This window comes from Labrus mixtus, chromosome 11, assembly GCF_963584025.1.
Source record: "Labrus mixtus chromosome 11, fLabMix1.1, whole genome shotgun sequence".
NCBI classification, from domain to species: Eukaryota; Metazoa; Chordata; class Actinopteri; order Labriformes; family Labridae; genus Labrus; species Labrus mixtus.
The window spans coordinates 21,468,385-21,490,833 of NC_083622.1; the positions used below are offsets into that span (position 1 = coordinate 21,468,385).

Consider the following 22,449-nt stretch of genomic DNA (forward strand, 5'->3'; position numbering starts at 1 on the left):
AAACTGATGTCATTGTCGGAGATGACTTTGATCTTTATCGCTCCAATAGACTGTCTTTAGTTGGAGGACATGGTGTTGCGGATCCAGGAGTTGTAGTTGCAGACCTTGGCGTAGACTCCGGGCTTGTTCCTCTGGGCACAGCCGTAACCCCAAGACACCACACCCTGCAGCTGACCATTGCACACCACAGGGCCACCAGAGTCTCCCTGATACGACACACACAGAGAAAGTCAACAGTATGATGTCAACACATGATCAAGAGCATGATAGTATGACCTCCTCATTCATCAAATGACTGACTAGTCAACTCTCTGTTGATACTCTGTTGATTGTCAACTACAGATTATTCAATTAAATTAAATTCAAAAAACTTTATTTGTCCCCGGGGGGCAATTCAAAGGCACACAGAGCAGTAAATTAACAACAATGCAAGTACGAAACATTTTAACCTAAATATAAAGTGTCAATTTAAATACAACTTAAAGCTTAAACTTAACTTAAAAATACAAAATATAAAAAGAGTAGATATAAGTGGACAGTGATCGGACTAACAGATGTAAACAGGTTAGATTAGATTCATTGACTATCAATAGATTAAGTACTAATTTGTAGTTGACTATCTGTTGATTGTCAACATAAATATGACTATCAACAGTCTGGCATTCTCGACTAGGCATCTGTGACTCTCCAATTAAAGTGAAAACAGGTTATAATAGATTTAAATTGCAATATAATCTATCTGTCCTACCTATAACACTGCTCTATAAAGAAATACATTTTATATAACAGAAACCTGTTTTTACGTCCTCATCTGTGTAATTTCACATTAGTTATGTTGTCCGTCTCCACGATGTCCAAACGTTGATTGCTCCTGAACACACCTCCTTAATGACGTCAAAGGTACGCGACTGACCTCGGTTTGTGTCGGCTGCCGAGCTTACAGCTGCTCCAGTTGTGTTTTGGTTTTGTTTTGCCTGTCATGTGCACTTATCATGAGGTAAGACACACAACAGCGTCGGCCTTGTCATCGATTCTGCTCAGTCGTCGCCGGCTGTCCAGGCTGCTTCTGCACCTGAATACAGAGCTAGCCTGTTAGCTTGCAGCTAGCTCCATTGCAGGATCAGCACCTAATGTATGCGAAATGCGCAACCATTGCGGATGTGGTGCAGACAAAATTGCGCATCAATGCGACAGAATACAGAAGTCAACATAACTAAAGAGAACAGAGAAAGCTTTCTGAAAATGAAGAGTTTTAAGCAGTGTTATGTTTTGTTATTGTATTTCAGCTCTGGGTGCGATCCTCTGCCTGGATGAAGCATCTCACAGTGTGACAGCTTGTGTGTGTGTTTAGCTCTCAGCTACAGTCTGCGGTGTTGTTTTATATCTTTTATATATCAGCTGAATGTGAAGGATGTCGAGATTGAAGGGACTGCTACGATAGGAGTTCAGTCTCTCTTATTTCTAATCATACAATAAGATCCCTCACTCAAACACGGTTATATGTTGATTTATTTAAAAAGGAGTGTTGTTATTCTAAATAAGAATTCTTCAACTCTATATTTCCTATAATATCAACCAATGCTATGTGTGGTTGTTCTCCCCAAAGCTGGTTTATGATTATCTGATGCAACATTTGGAAGTTGAAATGTATTCAGTTGGAGGTTTAGTTTCACCTTGAACTTGTGTTAATGGGGCAGCAGCCGCCAGTATCAGAATTGGCCCGCCAGTCAGTTCTGCTGTGAATCAGGTGTGACCCATGACTGAGTACTACGAGGAAGGGGGGCTGCTGTACGAGCAATCACCTCCCATGCACATCAAGGTGGAGTCTCCAGAGGGACCCTTTGGAGGGGGAGCCTCAGAAAACGGCTTCCCCAGGGAGGATGAGGACTCGGAGGGCAGCTGTGACCAAAATAGTGGATTACCTGGTGGGCTTCCCTTCAATGTGGTAGTGGTGCATCCGAACATTATGGCACCTGGCATGTCCTCAGACGACCTCTTGTCAATCGAACAAAGTAAGCCTGAATGTTCATTTCCACATAGTGTGTGCCTGCTTAAAGGAACAGTGAATAAACAAGATTCAGGTGTATGTGTAAATGAAACTATTGCTTTAATCAGCAGTTGTTATACAGTAATATATATATATTTTTAGTCTGATCTTCATGTATCATGTCTTGTTATAAATAGTCATGGTTCAGTATGTTTTCGCTTGGCAGAGTGTAAACATGTCGGGCTCTGTCATGGTACATTTCTCCTCCTCACACAACTTGATATTTTTCCGTTCTCTAATGTGCTGTCTTCTTAACTTTCCACTGCAGACAGAGCTATGTCAGCTGCATTGGCTGCTGGTGGTGCAGGGAAAAGAAAGAGTCGTTTCAGTGGCGCAGAGCTGGAGGTGTTGGTGTCAGAAGTCACTCGGTGTGAAGGAGAGCTCTTTGGTCCCGCGGGAAGGCTCAGGCGACGAGAGAGAGAGCGCATCTGGGCAGGAATCCTAGAGAGAGTCAACGCTGTTTCGAGAGTGCCGCGCACCCTTCGAGAGGTGAAGAAGCGCTGGGACGACTTGAAGAGACGCAATGGAGGCAGACTAGCAGATGCTCGCCACCGCAGCTGTTATCTGCCATCCAGCAGAGGGGCCTCGATGCTTGGCCGTCCCTCCCAGACAAGCCCCAGGCTTCAACATGCCAGGCAAAAACAAAGCACCAGACCAAAGCCCAGTTTTCCATGCTTCCCTGACTCAGATACAGGTAAAATAAATGAAACAGTTGTCAGTTCTGAATGCGCAGCTGCGAGTCCTAAAACAATTTACAGGCGTTACTAATATTTACTGACAATTCTTTTTTTTGCAGTTGTAGGAATGGAAGGATCAGAAAGAGATGGTTTGGAGAAAGATGAGGACAATCCTGAGCACGACAGAGACATGGGAGAACCTGAGTGTGAACCAGGCGAGAACAGCATGGAGGACAAATTGGGATTAGGACTGGGTTTGGGCATAGGACCGCCACCTTCTTCAGAACGATGGCTTCCTCCTTCCCCCCTTTACAGTGCTCCTTTCTTAAATGGCAGCCCCCAACCCAGCAGTCCTCAGCCATCGCTTGGAGCACATCAGGGTCCTCTGGAAGCCCCCCCACGCAGCTCCTGGCTGGAAGACGAGCTACGAGGGTTGGGAGAAGCAGCCATTCAACTGGGAAATCGGGTAGAAAAGAGTTTGCAGGAGTTTGGGGAAGGTTTCAGACAGGACATGCAGACACTTGTTGCTTCTCAAGAGACATTAGCAGTCAGTCTACAACAAAACAATGTCCTGTTGCAAAGGCTGCTTGGAGTGCTTGAAGCCCAGCAACAACCACAACCACAGCCGCATCGTGTACAACAAGCACACCAAACACAAACATCTCAACAGCACTTACAACCTCAGCCAGCTCAGCAGCAGCAGCTACAACACATCGAACCACAGCAGCAACAACAACAACAACAACAACAACAGCAGTTTGAAACACCACTGCAAACAGAAATTAAAACAAATCATCAACAGCAGCCTGTGGTCGCCCAGCTTTCAAATAATCAGTCAGCGGTAGCATCGTTGCCTTCACCATTGTCCCCTGACTTACATGGCACTGTTCCCCCTGATCCACCCACAGACACAAATGGGACTGTGACGAGGCCAAGGCGAGGGAAAGCTGTTGATCACAGGCGCAGGAGACGACGCTAAAGTAGAAGTACATATGCGGACATCATGCATATTCAGTGTCTACAAATGTGACAAGAAGTTGTGATTTTTTTTCTTTTGGAAGAATTTTTATGAAAAATAAACTGACTTATTTTGAGTGTTACATAACACTCCAAATCAGTAATTCATATTGCACTTACGTATGTATTCAGAAAGTACTGAAGTAGATCAGCAGATTAAACAAATTACATAATAGGGTGGCCTTAACATATGCTTGGTTCCTAAGTATATACATATATGTATATAATGTGCTAACACTTTCTGAAACACGTTGCTCATGATGCACTCATGAGATTTTTTGGCCCTGATAACACCAAACTGTAGGTGCTGATGTTTGATGGTGTCACTGCATGTCACTGTAAAAGTCTAGCAGCTGAGCAGCAAAGATCATGATGCTCTCTCTAGTTCAGTACTCAATTCAGTCTCAGTCTCAATTCTTCTGACCCTCTGACTACATTGTCGTAAAGTACCTGTAATCTGCAGTTGTTACCCCATATTGTAGTTCTACAGCTAATGTAATTACCTGCTACTGTATGCTTGTGCTTTTTTACTGAGCCCCTCAAGGCTCAGATAAAAAAAAGAAGAATAAAAAGCAATTTGCAAATCTGTTCGCACTGTTTACAAATCTGTGCACACAGATTTTGCATCTATGGGAATGGATTTTGGAGTTTTTTCAGGGCTGTCAAACAATTAAATTTTTTTATTGCAATTAATCGCTTAATTATAATAGTTAATCCCAATTAATCACATTTTTAATCGCATGTTAGAAGTTCCATCATATCACATTTAAAAGTATAAATTGTAAGGCTTTTGCTTTGAATGTTTGTACTGTCTTGAGCTGAGAGTACTTTACTGTTTGAATTCAACCCTGCTTTTATTTTGAAATAAAGGAAGGACCTTCTGGTCGATTGAAGGTTATGACATTAACTTAACCACAGACAGAAACTCGTTTGGGATCAAAAACTAAATCGAACAGCTAAAAGGGAGACACTGTGGAGGCGTATCCACAGTTCGCCTAAAGGGACAAAATAGCATGCAATTAATTGCGATTAACAAACAAAATGATGCATTAATTTCAGACCTTAGTTAATCACGACTAACTAGTTAATGCTCCCAGCCCTAGATTTTTTTTTTTTTTTTTACATTTGTATTTCTTGCCTGAGCCTTGCGGGATTCTGTTTTTTTTTTTTTAATGGTTTCATGAAACGTTTCCAGCTTTGGTTGGACAATAAAGTTAGACTGTGTTCTGTTTGATGTGTTTTCAGATGAAAATATATACATTAAAAAAAAAAAAACAGTTTTTTGGTGTTTTGAAAAACAAACAATATTCAGAGATTAACATCACAGCCGTTTCAGACTGTACATCATATGTTTCCAGTGGGATTTCAAAGCCTACATAAGTATGTAGGGGCTAGTATAATCTTGCATGCAGTATACTGGATGTGTTTGTAGATGATAAAAAGAAAAATAATATGGCCATCTAAGTAGTTTTACAAAAGCTATATTTTGTAGATAACTACTGTTCCATTGAAATGTAACTAAACCTTAATAAAAATCAGACATGGACTGTAAATAAATCCAGCTGAACAATGTATTTTTCACGTAGCATGTTAAAAGTTGTTTTATTTATTGTTGTTTATATTGAATTAATGAAGTTGTGAAAGCGTGCATGATGTGTATTCACATGGCTCCACAGGGGTAGTGGAAGGGGACGATTTCAAATTAATTCACTCACTGAAATTCTGTTCTACAGCTAATTGTTGACAACAAAGGTTTTATTTTGAAAACATGCACCGGAAGTCTCGTCCCATGCTCAGTGTGTTTAGCGCGATCCTGTGTGTTCTTCTGGACAAGGGGGTGCATGGGGAAACATGGCCGCCGTAGACCCGTCGGAGTCTCCAAAACGACAGAAATCTCCTGCAGAGGAGGTGGGAGCATGTGGGGGGGAGACCGAGGCGACGGAGACGGGACGCAGCCTCAATGAGACCGATGAAACAACTGCTCATGAAACCACACAGAGCCCCGGCGGAGTGCAGGGGAGCAGTCCTGGCGACGAAGGTGCAAGTGTTGCCAGCCATTCCGAGGTTGGTGTCGAGTCCGGTGCTGGAGCAGATAAAACGACATGCAATTCACCGGAAAACCCAACAACGACCGGAAAAAACACCGAGGCTCCCGGCGGCGACAAGCGGGATTTCGACTGGTCGGAAACCGAAGACGACAACGAAGAGGCGCAAAACGACAAGCAGGAAAACGATAAGTTTGGTATGCTAACGTTGTTAATGTATATAATAGTTAGCGTTAGCCTCAAGGCTAACCTGAGCTGTAGCTATCTCTCACTATTTTATCATAACAAAGTGTCAACCATGCCTGTGATCATTTCCTGGACAGACTATAGCAGTCATCATGCTTTATACATTTTCATGTATATTTGAGACGGATAGGTGTGATTATGGCTTTATTTTGTGAGAATGTTCTTGTCTATACACTGTTTATATCTGTTTGCTTAGTCGTCAGTGTGATGTGCTTTCCCCCTTTCAGACCTCAATAATGTAACGGGAAGTGCTGAGGAGGTGCAGCGAGATACACATGTTGACGAAGAAAGTACAGACGATGCAGATGAGATAATTGACGAGGTGGGGAGCTCTCCCAGAGATGTGAAGGGCGCCAAGAGGCAGCTGGACGCCGAGGAGCTGGTGGGCGATGTTGACGGGATGGAGGACGTAGCCGAAGACGACGACGAGGCAGACAGAGGGGAGGGTACGGATCCGACGGCCAAGCAGAAGAAGTGCCGTTTGGTGTGCAAGGAGTGCGGCGAGAGGTTCCCCCGGCGCGAGATGTTCAATCTTCACCGCCACTTTCACGCACACGGGGACGAGCTCACGCCTCTCACCTGTAAAGAATGCGGCCTTACCTTTCAGCACCGCAGCAGCCTCATTAAACACAGGAACGAGCACAAAGAAAAGGAGGAGCAGCTTCTCGTTCCCAAGAAGGAAACGCAAACCATGGAAGTGGGTAGCTTTGAATGTGCGGAGTGCGAGAAGATCTTCGCTACGGTGGATAAGCTGAGAGACCATAACTGCTTCAAAACAGTAGAAAAGCCTTACCACTGCCCCCTGTGCCGCCAAGAGTTCCAGTTTAGGGCGTCTGTCACTAAGCACATGATGACACACTCCCAGGAGAGAAAATTTACATGCCAAGAGTGCAGTCAAACGTTCCCAAACGTCATGGTCCTGCGCTACCACCAGCGATGTCACACGGCCCTGAAACCCTACGAGTGCCCTGAATGCGGCATGGTCTTCAAACACTACTCGGTCATGGAAGACCACCGTCGCAAGCACACAGACAACACACGCTCCCACCTGTGCAACATCTGCGGTAAGGCCTTCAAATACAGCAGCCTCCTCCATCAGCATCAGTACCTGCACACGGGCCAGAAACCCTTCCGCTGCCCTGAATGTGGCAAGAAATTTGCCTTCGCCCAGAACATGAAGGCACACTGTCGCCAGCATAGACGTCGGCAAACAAACTTAGCCACTGAGCAGGCCCCTGTGGCCCCGCATGTGGCAGTTAGAGGGGTGGGAAAAGAGAACACGCACCAGATTGAGGAAGCCAAACGTACATTTAACTGCCCCCTTTGTCCCCAAACGTACTTGGCGCCGGCCAACTTGAGAGCTCACATGCTAATTCACGAAGCTGAGTATGAGAAGCTGGAGAGAACACCCAGACCCCCGACTGAGATTAACAAGGTCTGGGAGAAAGGACTCACCTGCCCCCACTGCCCAAGTGTTTTTCGTGAAGAATCTGCTTTAAATGTACATCTGTTAAGTGTCCACAAGTCTGTAACACAATTTGCTGAAGAGGTACAAGCCCCGCCTAAAAAACAAATTATTCCCATAAGCAGCGGAACTGTGCAGGGAAAGTGGAGAAGCGAAGGTCTGAAGTCTTACAAATGTTCTGAGTGTGCCAAGACTTTCCGCCACCGCTCAGTGTTAGAGCTGCATATGCGCATACATTCCAAGGACAAGCCTTACCAGTGCAAAGTGTGTGGCAAGGGCTTTAGGTTCAGTAGCTACTTACAGCAGCATCTCATCATCCATACAGGCAAAAAGCCATACAAGTGTCCCGACTGTGGGAAGGACTTTGCCTTTATGCAGAACATGAAAACACACCAGAAGCTGCATCAGGAAAAACCGTTTCGCTGCACGAGTTGCCGCAAAGGCTACAGCGATGAAACCCAACTGCAGCAACATATGTTATCACACAACGGCGACAAACCTCACAAGTGTGACCAGTGTGATAAGAGCTTTGGATTGGCCTATCTGCTCCGGGATCACATGAACACACACACAGGGGAGAGACCCCATCACTGCAATGAGTGTAATAAATCTTTTTCCTGGTTTAGCAGCCTTCTTGTGCACCAGAAAATCCACAATCGCAAGCGGCAGGGTTTCAGCCAGTATAATTCTTTCCCCATGGCTACGAGGATGAGAGGCAGGGGCAGCAGGGGGAGGAGAGGGGAGAGGTGGGGCTGGTCTAGACAATTAGGGGGCTCAGGGATGGCTAGTTCTCAGGCATCTCCTTATCCAGTTTCTGCACTGAGAGATGCTGAGTTGCACAGAAGGGCAATCCAGACACAATCCTCCATGCTCCAGTCTCGCATAGATTTACAAAGCAGACAGCAGAAAGAGCCGTGGCTGCCTGACCTTCAACCTCAACCGGTGCAGTGGAAGGTCGACGGTGATGAGGTAATGCCTGTCCCATCATCACAGCAGCAGCTCGCAGCTCCACAGCAAACACAGTTCGAGAGCCCGCCACTTTCAGGCCTACAGCAGCACCACCAGAGGAGTCCAGGCTGGGCTGACAGCCCTTCGATATCTCAGTCAGGCTCCACATCTGCTCAGAGCTCCGAATCATCACAAATGAAAGAAAGTCCCGCTTCTGTTGTCGGCTCCTTCCTGGCAGCTGTACCACAAAAATCCAGCCCGTTAGGAGTGAGCGAGATGGAGCAGCAGAGGCAGCTCAAACCTGTTACTTGGAGTAGCCCACCCACATCCACAGTTTTAGCTTCCACAAGCTCTTTGCAGCATGATTTTTCTATTCCGTCATATATCGATGCGGCAGCACTGTGGAGTATCAGACCTGCACTGTTGGCAAATTCACACAGCTCGCCAAAGTTTTGTCCGGAGCTTCAGCTGCCAAGATGGTCAGGTGCCCCAGTGTCAACACAAAAGGAGCCGTCCACACCTCCTAAAAAAGAGGACAGTAGAGTGTGGGACCTGAGTAACCCTCAGGTTATACCATCGACTGTTAGCCAGCACGAGAAGCCATGGAACGGCTGTGAGCTGCAAAAGCAGTGGGCTCCAGGCTTAACAGGTGCATCGACATCAGCTCAAATAGACCAAAGCAGTGCAATGCCAATTTCAACTCCTGTTTCTCACGGGGTAGGTAGCACCTTGTGGGATATACAAACACCACCGGGTATTCCAAAGACCATAAACTCTGAGAAATTAGTAAATAATCAAGATTTTCAGCTGCAGCAAAAGCAGGTGTTGTCTGGCTGGGCCAACGTACAAAGCCAGACATCACAGAAGGTTCCTATCTCCATTCAATACGAGCCTCATCGTTTCAGCCAGGGGATGGGAACACCAGTATGGGGCTTCCAAAGTAATCCTGTTGGTCCTGCAACGCTGCTCACTGGGCAACTCAAACAAGGGAATGGACAGGAGCTGCAGCAACAGCCAATGGTATCAGGAACTCAAATAATCATAAATCAGCCTTCCCCCTTTTTCTCCTCTCCACTTGCTCCACTCCCCCCTCCTCTAGCTTTGCCTGGCTCTCACCCTCTTCACTCTGTCACAGTTGGTGCTCTTTCAAGGCCGCCACACCCAAATATTTTTTTCACGCCACAGGCAGTCATGAGCGAGAGGTCACACATGCCACAGACTCTAGCCCTACCTCAGCTTGCCCCTCCGACAGAGCCTCACAAACTTGGACCCCGTTTGCCTTTTGCCCCAGAACGGCTCCTCCAGTGCATGATATGTGGGTGCTCTCTACCACGGGAGCTGGATCTGCAAATGCATTACTTGCAACATGCACAAGGAGAGATATGACATTTCTACACTAGCAACAAAACTTAGTTTTTTCAAAATGTTTTTTACCCCAGTGGGACCTCATTTATTTGACCCTTAGTTGTGTTGTTTGGCCAGTCAAGTGGCTGGGCATTAGAAAGAAAATATAAAAGTGAAACTTGATTTATGACAATTTGTTAAGATTGATGCATATATGTGCCATTTAATTACTTTCACCATCTTTTAATATGTATTAAAGTAATACAAATACTTACCTGGTTTAAACAACTCCAGGGGGTGCAGATAGTTGAGGTCTTACACTCTTCATTTCATTTATTGTCTATGACGTTTAGATTTAGATATAATAGTATTTTTTTTAGCTCTGTTCATATGTCTCTGAAACTGTTTCTTCATGTACAGTATACTGTGTGCCTTTTATGAGTACAGTCTGCATGTCTGCTGTCTTGATATTCTAGGCCTAGTTTGTGCTTAAAGTAGACTCAACAATGTGACCTCACTCCCAGAACACAAACTTTTTCCAACATCCTGTAAGGAATTGTTAGTTTTTGCTTTTGAGGAGGGGGGGATGGATTGTTGGGCCCAAAGATTACATGCGTCAGAAAAACAATGAAAAGCTGACTGCATACAGTACAGCCTTGTTAGGAAGCACTTTTATTCACAGGGCCAATGTCCAAATATCTCAAGTAAAGTTCACATCATGGTAAATTTGGAAAGAACAAAATAATGTGTAAACAAATCTGATGTTTACATCCTTTCTCAGTACAAATGTTACTCTTAAGATTATAAGAAAAAGGGAGAAAGTTGCTTTAAAACATGATTGATGACACTATTGTTAAATTGTGATTTTTCTATTTAAATTGACTTTGGCTATATGTGAGGATTTGTCATTAATATATTAAATATGGCAAAACGAACATAAACTGATGTTATAAAGTGGATGATATGATATCATCAGTCCATTTTCAGATGATGTGTACTTGACATTTCTATGTCAAAGTGATTCTGGGCGGCACTATTTGGCACTGTGCGAATCAGATGCATTGTGCATCTCTTAACAGAATGAGTATTTCAGATTGGAATTGATCCATGTTTATAAAACAATGTCTGCTTTTGAGTACAATTCATTGTGTTTTTTGTGAATACTGAATGACTTCATTCCATAACTGTAGATTTAGTACACGATCCCGTCTCCTCTTACAACAACGGGCCGTTGAGTAGCTTCGGTTGCCCAAAAACTGACTGAAAATCTTAATTTCTACTGTAAAATAAACACATGGTCAATTTGTTAAAGAAAACTGTCCCTTTGTGTCTTGACCTTTAGAGTCTGAAGGTTAAAAAACATGTGTCCTTCTACCTCTATCCACTGTTTAAGCATGGAAAGAAATAGAAATTTCCCATGATGTCTACATATTGTAATTAATAAAACTTGCCTTTGATTATAATTTTGTGTTGCACTTTACTTGTGAGGTTAATCTGATTTAAGGTTTAGAATTTGTTAAAATATAAAGTCTTAGTTTGCAGAATTCATTAAGATCAATGAAGGCAAATCGTGAAGAGAAAAATTTAATTTTCACTCGTTTCCTCTTTTAATATTATACTTAAAGCAGAAATACATGCAATAAGTAATTAATTTAACTGGTTGATTGGAAGATGGAAACTCCTAATGGTAATCATTAAAACATATCCCAAAATCCCATTGACAGTTTCCTCTGTATTTGATTTTATCAGAAGTGGTGTCCAGGTGTAATTCTGAATGAGCCACGCCTGAAAAAAGTAGTGTGGGGAAATAATAATGTGTTAGTCGAATGTGTGGGGTCACATTTCACACATTTATAGAAGTAGCCAATCTGATGGGATGGAAGCTTCCGCCAGATAAATAATTTGGTATTAATCAAATTGAAATTGTGTGTTTTTGATTCAGATCATTATCAGTTGATTAACCTCCAGTCATGTATTTCATTGATTGAAAAGTAACAGCCGAAGAAGAATCCACTTCCGGTGACGGTCGAGCTGCTACCTAACGCAAAGTGTGCGTGAGGCAGCTAACCATAGCCTACAGTTTATCTTTTATTAATTTAAGAATTTAACATAACTACGCTACTAGCTCTGCAGGCGTATTTATGTTTTTTCCCGTATTGAATCGGGTGACTGCAGTTAAAAAAAATAAAAAATAAACAGCGGTGGCGTGATGCTAACGAGAGCAGGCTAAAGTGAGCTAGCAGTAACAAACAGAGCCAAGATGGACGGAGCTGCTGCGGCTGCTGCGGTCAGAGAGGACGGAACTGAGAAGAAACACCACAAGGGAGACTCAGCATCTGAAAACAGTGTGTGTGCATCGGCTGAGGACACTGCTGAAAGTAAGTATCCAGGCACGGTCAATTAAAAGTAAACCTAATAATCATTTAATAAAACGTGTTCAGGCGCATCGACCTCACTGAGGGATTAAAAAAACACTTCTGGACGAGAACAATCAGCATTAAACATACCCAGAATACCCATATCGATTTTATATGTATTAATAATTGTACTTAATATAATGTTGCTTTTATTTCGCCCCATTTAGTCAGAACGTTTGGTTTTCAATTGGTCAAAAGTCAATATTGAAAAAGCTCGTTTGCATCTATGCATTATACAAGGAATAGTCTGTCAATGTTTAAATGTACAAGTTACCATGACCCTAAAATATTTAAGCAGCTTCATTTAGCCTTGTTATTTTTTCAGATATTTTGAAACAGATTTGTTTCCCATGTAAGATAAAAGATAAGATATACTTTATTCATCCCAGCAGGGAAATGTAGGTGTTCCAGCAGCCAGCATACATACAAACACACAACACAACACATATATACATACATATCCCACCCATACTAAAAAACATGAGCCCACAATACATAGCCAGGATAAAAAAAGTAGTATGGATGGTCCATGTGCATAAGTAGCTGTTACTCATAGATAACAGTACAAAATACTAGCTCTGCCAGTGCATAGTATGATAGATAAATAAATAATTATTATAAAAAAGCAGTCAAGTGTGCACATACACAGGTGCAAAATACAGTTTGATATATGCAGCTCAGGCTAAAGTTTAAAAGTTTAAATGTCTTCTGTCCTTACTTAAAGGGGAGTCGTTATAAAGTGCAATTGCAGTAGGTAAAAAAAAATAAAAATAGGGTTCAAACTTCATTAGGGTTTCATAAACATTAAGTGACATTTGCAGGGAGTGTAGATAAAGAGTACAAGAACATTTTTGTGGAAGACTAAAGTGTCTTTTAAAGTAGTTTTTTTTCTTGAAAGTGCTTAAACTGTAACCACGCAGATCTTTTGTAAGCAAAATTATCATACAATACATCATTTGAGGCTAATTCCTCAATTAAGATGTGAAAAGCCAAGGGATGTGTACAGCCTTAAAACTAGTTGCTGAGTTAAAAAAAAAATCGAAACATCAATCAATGTTTATTTTCTCGATTCAATTTAAATTCCGAAAATCCTGAAAGCAGTTATTTCAATTGTAATGAAGTCCAATCCTCATTTGTGTTGCACACAAGACCCACTTGACTACACATACGTAAAATATTTTTTGGACTCACTTCATTCCAAACCAATACAAGTAATGCACACATTATTGTATAACAACTATCAGAAGGTACAGTCATTCATATTCAGATTTTCTGTCATCTGTGTGTATGATTGACTCAATATCAATGCATATTGATATTGATATCTTATATTGGTCAATAGAGAATATTGAATGAAATCTTGACCCAAAGAATCAAAATCCAATTAAATTGAGGTTTTTGAGAAAACACAGCTTTACTAAAAAGTCAATAATGTCTATAAATTTGAACATTCTGATAGTTTTTAAGTTAATTGACATGTTCTCAATAATGTAACGAACAATGAGGGAGTTAATCTGCATTTTGTAGGAAAAAGAAATGCAAGAAGATCTAAAAGTTGTGTGCTGCTGTTGTAGAGAGTACAGTAAGGGGCTTTTGTACAATCTATTTTTGTTGTTAGTTGGGTTACTGCTTTAACTGCTTGCACGTAAACAATATTAGTTGCCTTTCTTTTTGTGTAATGAGTGTCAATGCCACTTGCAGTCAGCATCAGTGTTTTGTTTGTTGTGTTTTCTTCTACATACTGGTTCAGCCTTTCTACATGTGCTGCCATGCGGTTAATGACCTGCCGATAATAATAGTTAATATAATTTGCTTTAATGATATGATTCTCTCTTTTGAAGTATCTCAGTTAAGAAAATCACAGTCTTTTACAACTCAACTGTGCAGTACCACACATTATTACCGTTGGGGCCTTTGTAAAAATGCAACAGGTTCTGTTGCAATCCTTTCAAGTAACTGAACGCTTGCCTTGCTTGAACTTAAAAAAGTCATTTGGCTTATGCACTGAGTTGTTAGCCCCTCTGCAATTAATACCAAGGCTTCTGATAAAACTGTAATCTCTACTCATATTTTAAAATAAATACTTAATTTGCCTCATTGTATTTGTGGTTGTTTTTATGTTTTTTAGTTATTTATTGTAATTTATGTTGGATTTTTTTTCTGTTTTGTTTTTTGATCTGTTGGTCTGTCTTTCACTGGAAACGGGAGTGGCTTTGACTTCCTTCTTTCCCCTCTCTGTTTTCAGGGGTTGGGGTTTTCTCCTGTGGGGATTGTGGAGAAGCCTTCAGAGAAGAGGCTGCCTACTTGGAGCATCAGCATCTGCACCTGCAAGAAAAAAAATATTTAGACAAACCATTTGATGGTTTTCATGATGCAGAAAAGGACAGAGACACGGCTCATTTCTGCACTTTATGTTCAATCTCATTTGTTGAATTAAATGAGTTGCACTTGCACATGGAGAAGGAACATGGTGGAAGCTCCCAAAGGGACTCCAGTGTTGAACTAAACACTGGGAAAACAAATCAACACACATATGAATGTAGTGACTGCGGGAAATGTTATGGTGTGCTCGGACACTTTCTCAACCATCAGCGATCACACACGCTAGCCTCAAAATCCGTTTTTCATGACCTTGAACATTTGAAGAAGAAGTCATTTCAGTGTGAGTCCTGTGGCCGGAGTTATTCACGTGCCTCAGCTCTTGATGCACATCGTCGTTGTCACGAGGAAAAGCTAGTAAAGGCACGCAACAGGAGTTCAGGAGATTCATTACCCGTTGATGAGTCAACGGTTGAAGCCAAGCCCACTATAGACCAGACCAACAACACTCCGGAAAAACCTTTCAAGTGTTCATGTGGAAAAGCATTTCCTGCTCTGGTGCGTCTTAAAACACATCAAAGATTCAGCCGCAACATGCTATGCTCTCCAGAGGAAATGAGAGAAAAACCAAAGAAAATCTGCAGTGAGTTTCACTGTAGTGAGTGTAATAAGGCTTTTCATAGTCATATAGCCCTCTTCAATCATCAGCGATGGCATTCTAATATCTCAAATGATCCTGCAAAAAGGTTTCCATGTGAATTATGTGGAAAAGTATTTATGACTCTAACATTCTACAACAGACATCAGCGCATGGCGCACAGTGATGAGACCCCTGCAAAGTCTTTTCTTCATCAAGTGTGTCAGCTACAAAAGAAAGCATTTGAATGTAAAGATTGTGGGCTTAAATTCTCCAGGGCTTCAGCACTTCACTCCCATCAGATCCATCACACAGAAAATTTTAGAGAAACAGAGAAGGGGGGCAATATCTCCCTTCCTCCCCAACAGAACAGTCCAGAAAGTGAGAGAAAAGACACTGAGCAGGAACAAAAGGAATCAGAGAATGTGATTCCTACCAGTGTGTCAGAAGAAGACTTGGATGTAGTTGAGATGGATGAAGATGCTGAGAGCTATGAACCTGGGGACTTTAATGTACAGGTGATAAGTGCAAGTGAATCTGAGGACGAACCAGCCCAAGACTTGAATCCTGATCTGGAGCTTCTGTGCGAATCAGATCATGAACAAAGAGATGATTGTGACACTGGAAACCTCCACAGCAGAATCTTTTCAAAACCAGAGATGGATTTGAAAATTGTACAAATTGACTTTGAACCATCTGACATGCAGAGTGCACCGATTGAGAGCGAGCCGGCGAATTACACGACTGGGGAAAGATTTGATTGCCCAGATTGTTACCGTTGGTTTACTAGTGCTTCATCACTGCGTGTTCACAGAATGTGGCACAGCATCCGTAAGAGAAGACAACAGCCTCAAGGTCAGTCAGCGTCAGTTCACACAAACGACACGTACGGCCACGAAGCCAGTAGCTTTGCAGCACACTACAGTCACATTCATCAACACAATAATCAAAACACAAATGATGACTTAATGTATCAAACAGAGGGATCAGAAAAGAAACATTTGGCATGCAATGAGTGTGGTAAAGGCTTCTCGCGATTATCTGCTTTAGTCTCTCATCAGTTGCACCATCCCAAAAAAAAACAATTCCAATGCCCTGATTGCATGATGTCTTACTCCTATGCTGCGAGCTTATTTAACCATATGAAAAACTGTTCTGCACAGAAGAAAGAGAACATTTCTGTCACTAAAAAAGAGTACAATCCAAAGAAAACCCTTTTAGGCCCAAAGATTTATCATTGTGAACAGTGCGGGAAGGGTTTTTGGTCTCTGGGAGCTTACTCCCATCACAAGCAAAATCCAACTCAATGTGTAGATTTAAGGCTAAGAAAAGGAGTTTCAGGTTCTTTACACTCAGTTAATAGACACCCTCGCTCCAGTGTTAAGGTCGCTTGTCCAGTGTGCGGTATGAAGTTCCGTCACAAGGGCATCATGGCATTACACATGCGAAAACACGAAAACGGAAATCACAAATGTGAACTGTGCAACAGGTCGTTTCGTCTTTTTTCCAGCCTCCTCAGACACCAGGTAGTTCATAATGACCAGTTACTCCCACCGCCCATTAAGTCTTTTCAGCATCAGGTTGAGCAGTTAAAAAAGAACACATACAGCTGTCCTGACTGCGGGAAGCTTTTTTCCCGGGCCAAAGCTCTTCAGTTTCACATGAAGAGCCACGGCTACGAGACCTCACACTCGCCATCGTCGCCCAGATCCTCTGTTGCTCTGGAGGATCTCCAGTGTGCAACATGTCTTGCACATTTCAACAACAAGGCCTCTTTGAGGGCTCATCAGAAACTTTGCAAGAAAAGAGAAGTTCAAGCTGTTGATTATAAGGTTGAGCCCCGAGAGAATGATAACCAGAATAATATGGAGGCTAGGACACAGGAAACGTCTAAGCAAAAGTCCTTTACACATGAAATTGGTAGTGAGGAGCAAAAGATGGGAAATGAAACAGGCAACTTAAAAAACTCAAGAACAACCAATTTGAAATATAAATGCAAAAAGTGTGACAGAAGCTTTTCAGTGATTGGAGCATTAAATTTGCATAAACGAATTCATGTAGAGGGTTACAAACCTGTAGTAAAAACAAAATTGTCCATGTCGGTTATAAATAAATTTAAACAGGAAGACTCCAGTAAAGGACTATTTCACTGCTCAGAATGTGGGAGGCGATTCATGTCAAACTCAGCCCTTGGCTCCCACAAAAGATGGCACAAAGAAAAGAAAATTTCACGGGCTTTGCTAAAAGATGATGATTTCAAATCTGTCAGCCAGAAGACCGAAGGTGGACCTTTTCATTGCAACCAATGCGGCAAACAGTTCTTTAACCATCGTGTTCTTCAGCGCCACCAGATGTTTAATCATCAGTGTCAAACCAAAACTGAGCCAGAGCCTGATGCAGACAGAAGTACCATGAGCAGCAGCACACTGAAAAATCCTGAGTTGTCATGCCCAGAATGTAAAAAAACATTTGTGAAGCACTCACTTCTTGCTGCTCACTTTGAAAATGAGCATGGTAATACTTGCACGGCTGCACACCTTCAAGAGGACGGTCCCATCTTGGTTGACCAGCTCCCCCAGCAGGTGGATGTGAACTCTAATAAGAGTGAGTCCATGTCATCAACTCTGAAGCACAAAGTGCACCAATGTCCCCTCTGCTCTATGACTTTTGCTAAAGCAAGAGGTCTGCGTGCACACAGATGGCAGGTTCACTCGAACAGCAAAAAAAGCAAGAAAATGATTATTTTGAGCAAAAAGGCACCCATTGCCTCAAGTAGGGACCTTGAAGAGAAGGAGGATTCATCAGTTATAGAAAATGCTATGTCAGCAGTGAAAAACAGCTCCGTCGACAGCGAAGAGAAGAAAACTAGATTGGACCCCTCGCCTGTGAAATTGAATTCATGCCATGACAGTGGAGAGCAGTGCAGTCCTGCAGGCACCCGCTTAGACCAGAAGAAAGCGTACCTGGAGGTAAAACATGAGCCTAATGAAGGGATCCAATCTCCTGACACATCCGCAGACAGTTCACAATCTCTTAGCCGCTTGTCTGAGCATGCAGCCAAATGCCTCTTCAAGTGTGATAAGTGTGGGAAAGCTTTCCAAACAGAGGAACAACTAGGAAGTCATAAGACCAAGGCAAAGAGCCGGCCATATTGTTGTGCCCTGTGCTGCCAAGGCTTTTGGACTGAGAATCAGCTGCAGCAACATCTCGCCTGGCACGATGAAGTCCGGTGTCGTCTCCCGAACGAAGTCCGCTTTAGGCTCAGCGCTGCTTTGAGCTCTAGGCCTCTTAAACCAATAATGCCCTCTGCTGACACCAAAGGAAAGTCCTATCCATCCTTTTCAGTGAAACCAGAAAGCCTGTCACAAAACAGCCACAAGTGCCAACAATGTGGCAAAACCTTCCTTTCACCATCTGCGTTACAGAAACACGAAACTCAGCACTGTAACAATGACTCGTATCACTGCTCTATTTGCCCCAGGACCTTCAGTGAAATACAGGACCTTATTGATCATCACCAGGAATGTATCGGTGGTTACAGAAAGCAGAGTGATGCACCTGCTGCTGTCTCATCTGGAGATACCAATGGCCTTCCTTGCCTCGAATGTGGGACTACTTTTTGCCTAGAAACTGATTTGCACCAGCACTATACTGAACACGCCCGGAAAGCGTGTTAGACTGAACTACCTGAAAAGGACTAAGATGAGTTGAAGACACTGCAAGAGACTTTTTTGACTAGAGACTAAGACTATTTTGTTTTGCTGAGGTAGACAAAAGCTTTCCCGTTTTGATTGTATATTTAAGATTCTTTATGTTGTAAAGTTCTTGAGGTTAAATTCCTTTACCTGGGCTGTTATTTACACTGGAATAGTACATGTTTAAATGTTAAAGAGAACCTCTGTAAAGTTGTGTTTAGATCGCATAAAAGGATAGTTAAATTTAACCATTTGATTTTCATCTGTTTGATCTCTTTGCCCTGGTTTTTCTCCTCCTGGTTATATGATATGCTATATGTATGGTACTTCATATCTAGATGTAGTAAAAAAAATTCTGCAACATTTGTGCATGTAACCTAAATCTTGCAAAAATGAATGTGGCAAACTACTTATAACAAAGCTTTTGAAGATACTGAAAACACTCGTGTGTAACTGTTGTGATCACTTTTACTGAGGGTTTGCAGAACAATATATTCTCTGCCCAGTAACGAGAGAAGACATGAAATTCAATAATCTGCATTTTTATGGTGAACTGGTCGAAGAAGTGATTTTGAAGATTACAGCCAATAACTACTAGAAATCCAATTTCACAATCAAGTAATCGTGTGATGTGTACGAGATGTTTAGCATTAACTGTTGTAAAAGCTCCAGTGGTAGCTTCCTCCTCCTGGAAAGATTATTGATTACTAAAACTAAATGATGCTTTCATGTCGAGTGGTTGTTAATAAGTTGTAAGATGGAAAGAAGTATTTACATTGTAGCAGAGATGTTATATTAATAGGATTTCTCTAGGTGACTAACATGTCCCATTAGACTACCTGTTTAACTTGTTTATGAAACAAAGATGAAAACGTTCTCTTGAAAGTTCAAATAAATTGACTAATTTCTCCTGAACTTTTGGGTTGCTTGATTAATTCTGTGTCAGTTACGTCAATCTATGTGATTTCATAATTATCAATCTAGTTATTATAATATATTTACATTTCCTGATTAATGACTCCAGCCTGTTTTCTTTATCGTGTGCATCCAGAATAGATAGAAGTGTTTTCAAGTGTAAAACAATTAAAAAGTTAACAGCCTTCAAAACATTTTAAATCTTACATTTTATTACAGGAAAATAATGGTTGTATTTTCTTTTTTATCCTTTTTAAGTATTTCACAGTAAAGTAGCAAAAGAATCGTAAAAGTACTCAAACAAATCAATATTTAAGTTTATTCAAATGTCTTCTGATCATGAAACATTTAAGGTTGGTCTGTTTACTGATTTGATTTTGAAATGAACAGTTTCAGATTGCTTTAATTGACTCTTTTTAAACAAATGCAAACTATCTCAAAATAAATTGAACCCAAGTAGCAATTGTGCTGCCATAATTATGAGTTCAAGTCTTGGGAGATTCTTCATAAATACTCGACTTTCATTAAATGAGGCAAAACAGGACTTAGATGTTTTATTGCCCACTATCCCTGTCACCCAATATTTGTACAAAGAGAAGAGGCGGATGTCTTGTAAGATTCACCTGCTGCAGTTAAACTTTGGTAACTTAACCAGTAGTGACAAGATTGAATCATTTTTGCAAGAAGATTGTAGAAAAAATGTCCTTCATAAATTAAGCTGTCTGCTTGCTTAATTTAAATACAAAGTCTTGATGAAGAAAATACAGCATATGACATGTTGAGATTTTAACTTGTAAATGATCTAAATTGTTTTTCCCCCTTCTTTTGTAGTCAAACCGAGCAGCCTTGCTTGTATCGATTGTGGACTGAAGTTTGCAGACCGAAAGGTTTTCAAAAATCACCTGCACCAGCATGCCCTGGAAGAGGAGGGGGAGGAGGAGGAGGAGAAAGTCGGGAAGGGCGAGAACAGGATCCATGAGGCACAACTGGACTTTGAGAGAGTGGTAGACGGTGAAAACACTGATAAAGACAAAGGTTGTGATGAAAATAGCTCTTACATAAGCACTTCATTGCAAACAAACCCCTCCGACTCAACACCAGGCGTTGCAGTTGCCGCTGTCTCAAAGAAGAAGAAACGCAGGAATGTTAATTCTTGTTCTGTTTGCGGTAAGGTTTATAAATACCTCTCGTCATTCAAGAAACACCAACAGATTCATAACAAAAAGGTTACTGTAAATACAAGTGTCCCGAACTTAACTAAGTATGAGTGTCCAGAATGTGGGATGGCATTTCTCAGGAAAGTGCGGCTACAGGGTCACATGAGGATTCACAGGTCAAGTATACTGTTAAAATCGGAATATCTCAAATGTGATCAGTGTAACAAAAACTTCAAGTCTGAAAAGTCATGGATGGCTCACCTTGAGCTCCATGAACTAAAACCGTTTTGGTGTTTAAGTTGCACCAAAGGGTTTTTTAACGAAGAGGCGCTGGAAAAACACCTGCAGAATCACAGTCTTAAGAAATATGCATGCAATATTTGCAACAAGAGCTTCCGCCTGCATACAGAGCTTAAGCATCACTACAACACCCACTCTGGAGCAAAACCTTTCCAGTGCACAATTTGCGGGAAAGCCTTCTCCCATCCTGGAAATCTTGTTTCACATCGAAAAAAGCACGTTAGAGTTTACGCTGGATCCAGTGGGATGCCTGTTGGTATAAAGAAATCTGCTATTGTTGCCAAAAAGCTAGGGGTTAAAAAGCAGAGACTTCGTCTCAATAGTGTCGATGAGAAAATGGATACAAACACGGATGAGCTGCCAGGAAAGGAAGATTACACTGAGGAAAGCAGTGTCAAAAAGCCATATGTATCCAAGTCGCCTGGATCTGATGGACACGATGAGATGGGATCAGAAACTTCAGAGCTACAAACGGGACAGCAACTGGAAGAGATTGAGACAGAAAACACAATCATGTACAGAGAGCATGAGGAGTGGGAGTGGGAGTGTTGTGTATGTGATATGGGCTTTGATGAAGTAGGGAAGCTGCACATGCATTATATAAAACATGCTACTGGGGAGGTGCCGATACCACATGAAGATTTCTAGGGTTGAAAGCTGACAGTAGAATTTTTTTTTCACACAGGTGCCTCGGGCTAAGAAACACAATGTAAAGATGGTATTTGACTCATTTTCAAACATTGTGTATCTAGTGAGTTTATTATTTTTGTAACTTGCAGTTTCTTTCAATTTTGATATATCTTCTTGCACCAAAATATGTACGTAATGATTGATAATAATGTATTGGTGTGTTCAGCAGAGGAAGACTGAACAGCATAAAGCAATTACATTATTTTCATTTTTGTATTTTAAACGGAGGATATTTTCATGATCAAAGTGACATAATTGGTAGTAAAGCTACCTCCCTCTATTTTTAAAACCTAATAAAATGCATTAAAAAAATTCTGTGGGTTTGCTTGTGCATTGGTCAAATGGAGACTTTTAAGCAACTGACGGGATATTTGGGAGGTAAATATGCATAGCATAGAGGTGACTATGTTCCGCCTAGAGTCGTTAACCATACCGGTCATCTGAGGGTTGTTGGGGTCACATGTTCCAAAGTGGACATTTGTAAGCCCTGTATTGTTTTTGTTTATTTTTTCTGTCTGACTCTATGCTTT

The 22,449-nt window shown here is 41.7% G+C and overlaps 3 protein-coding genes across 5 annotated transcripts; all 3 read left to right on the plus strand.

Annotated features, from left to right (window-relative positions):
* Positions 1-887: 887 nt before the first annotated feature.
* si:ch211-261d7.3 (uncharacterized) lies at positions 888-5,298 on the plus strand. Its single transcript, XM_061050851.1, has 3 exons — positions 888-2,012; positions 2,316-2,741; positions 2,844-5,298. Exons 1-3 carry the CDS (start codon positions 1,757-1,759, stop codon positions 3,701-3,703), a joined length of 1,542 nt encoding a protein of 513 aa, XP_060906834.1. The 5' UTR covers positions 888-1,756; the 3' UTR covers positions 3,704-5,298.
* A 248-nt stretch (positions 5,299-5,546) lies between these two features.
* Positions 5,547-11,252, plus strand: zgc:66448 (uncharacterized protein LOC327401 homolog). The gene is made up of 2 exons (XM_061050850.1): positions 5,547-5,983; positions 6,260-11,252. Exons 1-2 carry the CDS (start codon positions 5,593-5,595, stop codon positions 9,829-9,831), a joined length of 3,963 nt encoding a protein of 1,320 aa, XP_060906833.1. The 5' UTR covers positions 5,547-5,592; the 3' UTR covers positions 9,832-11,252.
* Positions 11,253-11,780: 528 nt separating this feature from the next.
* Positions 11,781-22,245, plus strand: si:ch211-261d7.6 (zinc finger protein 501). 3 transcript variants are annotated; one of them, XM_061050853.1, is made up of 3 exons: positions 11,783-12,167; positions 14,452-16,017; positions 20,604-22,245. In XM_061050853.1, exons 1-3 carry the CDS (start codon positions 12,050-12,052, stop codon positions 21,875-21,877), a joined length of 2,958 nt encoding a protein of 985 aa, XP_060906836.1. In that variant the 5' UTR covers positions 11,783-12,049; the 3' UTR covers positions 21,878-22,245. The 3 variants fall into 3 exon arrangements, with proteins under 3 accessions (XP_060906835.1, XP_060906836.1, XP_060906837.1); XM_061050852.1 differs by lacking the exon at positions 20,604-22,245 and having other exon boundaries at positions 11,781-12,167; positions 14,452-19,772; XM_061050854.1 differs by lacking the exon at positions 14,452-16,017 and having other exon boundaries at positions 11,785-12,167; positions 20,604-22,244.
* The last annotated feature ends 204 nt before the right edge of the window (positions 22,246-22,449 follow it).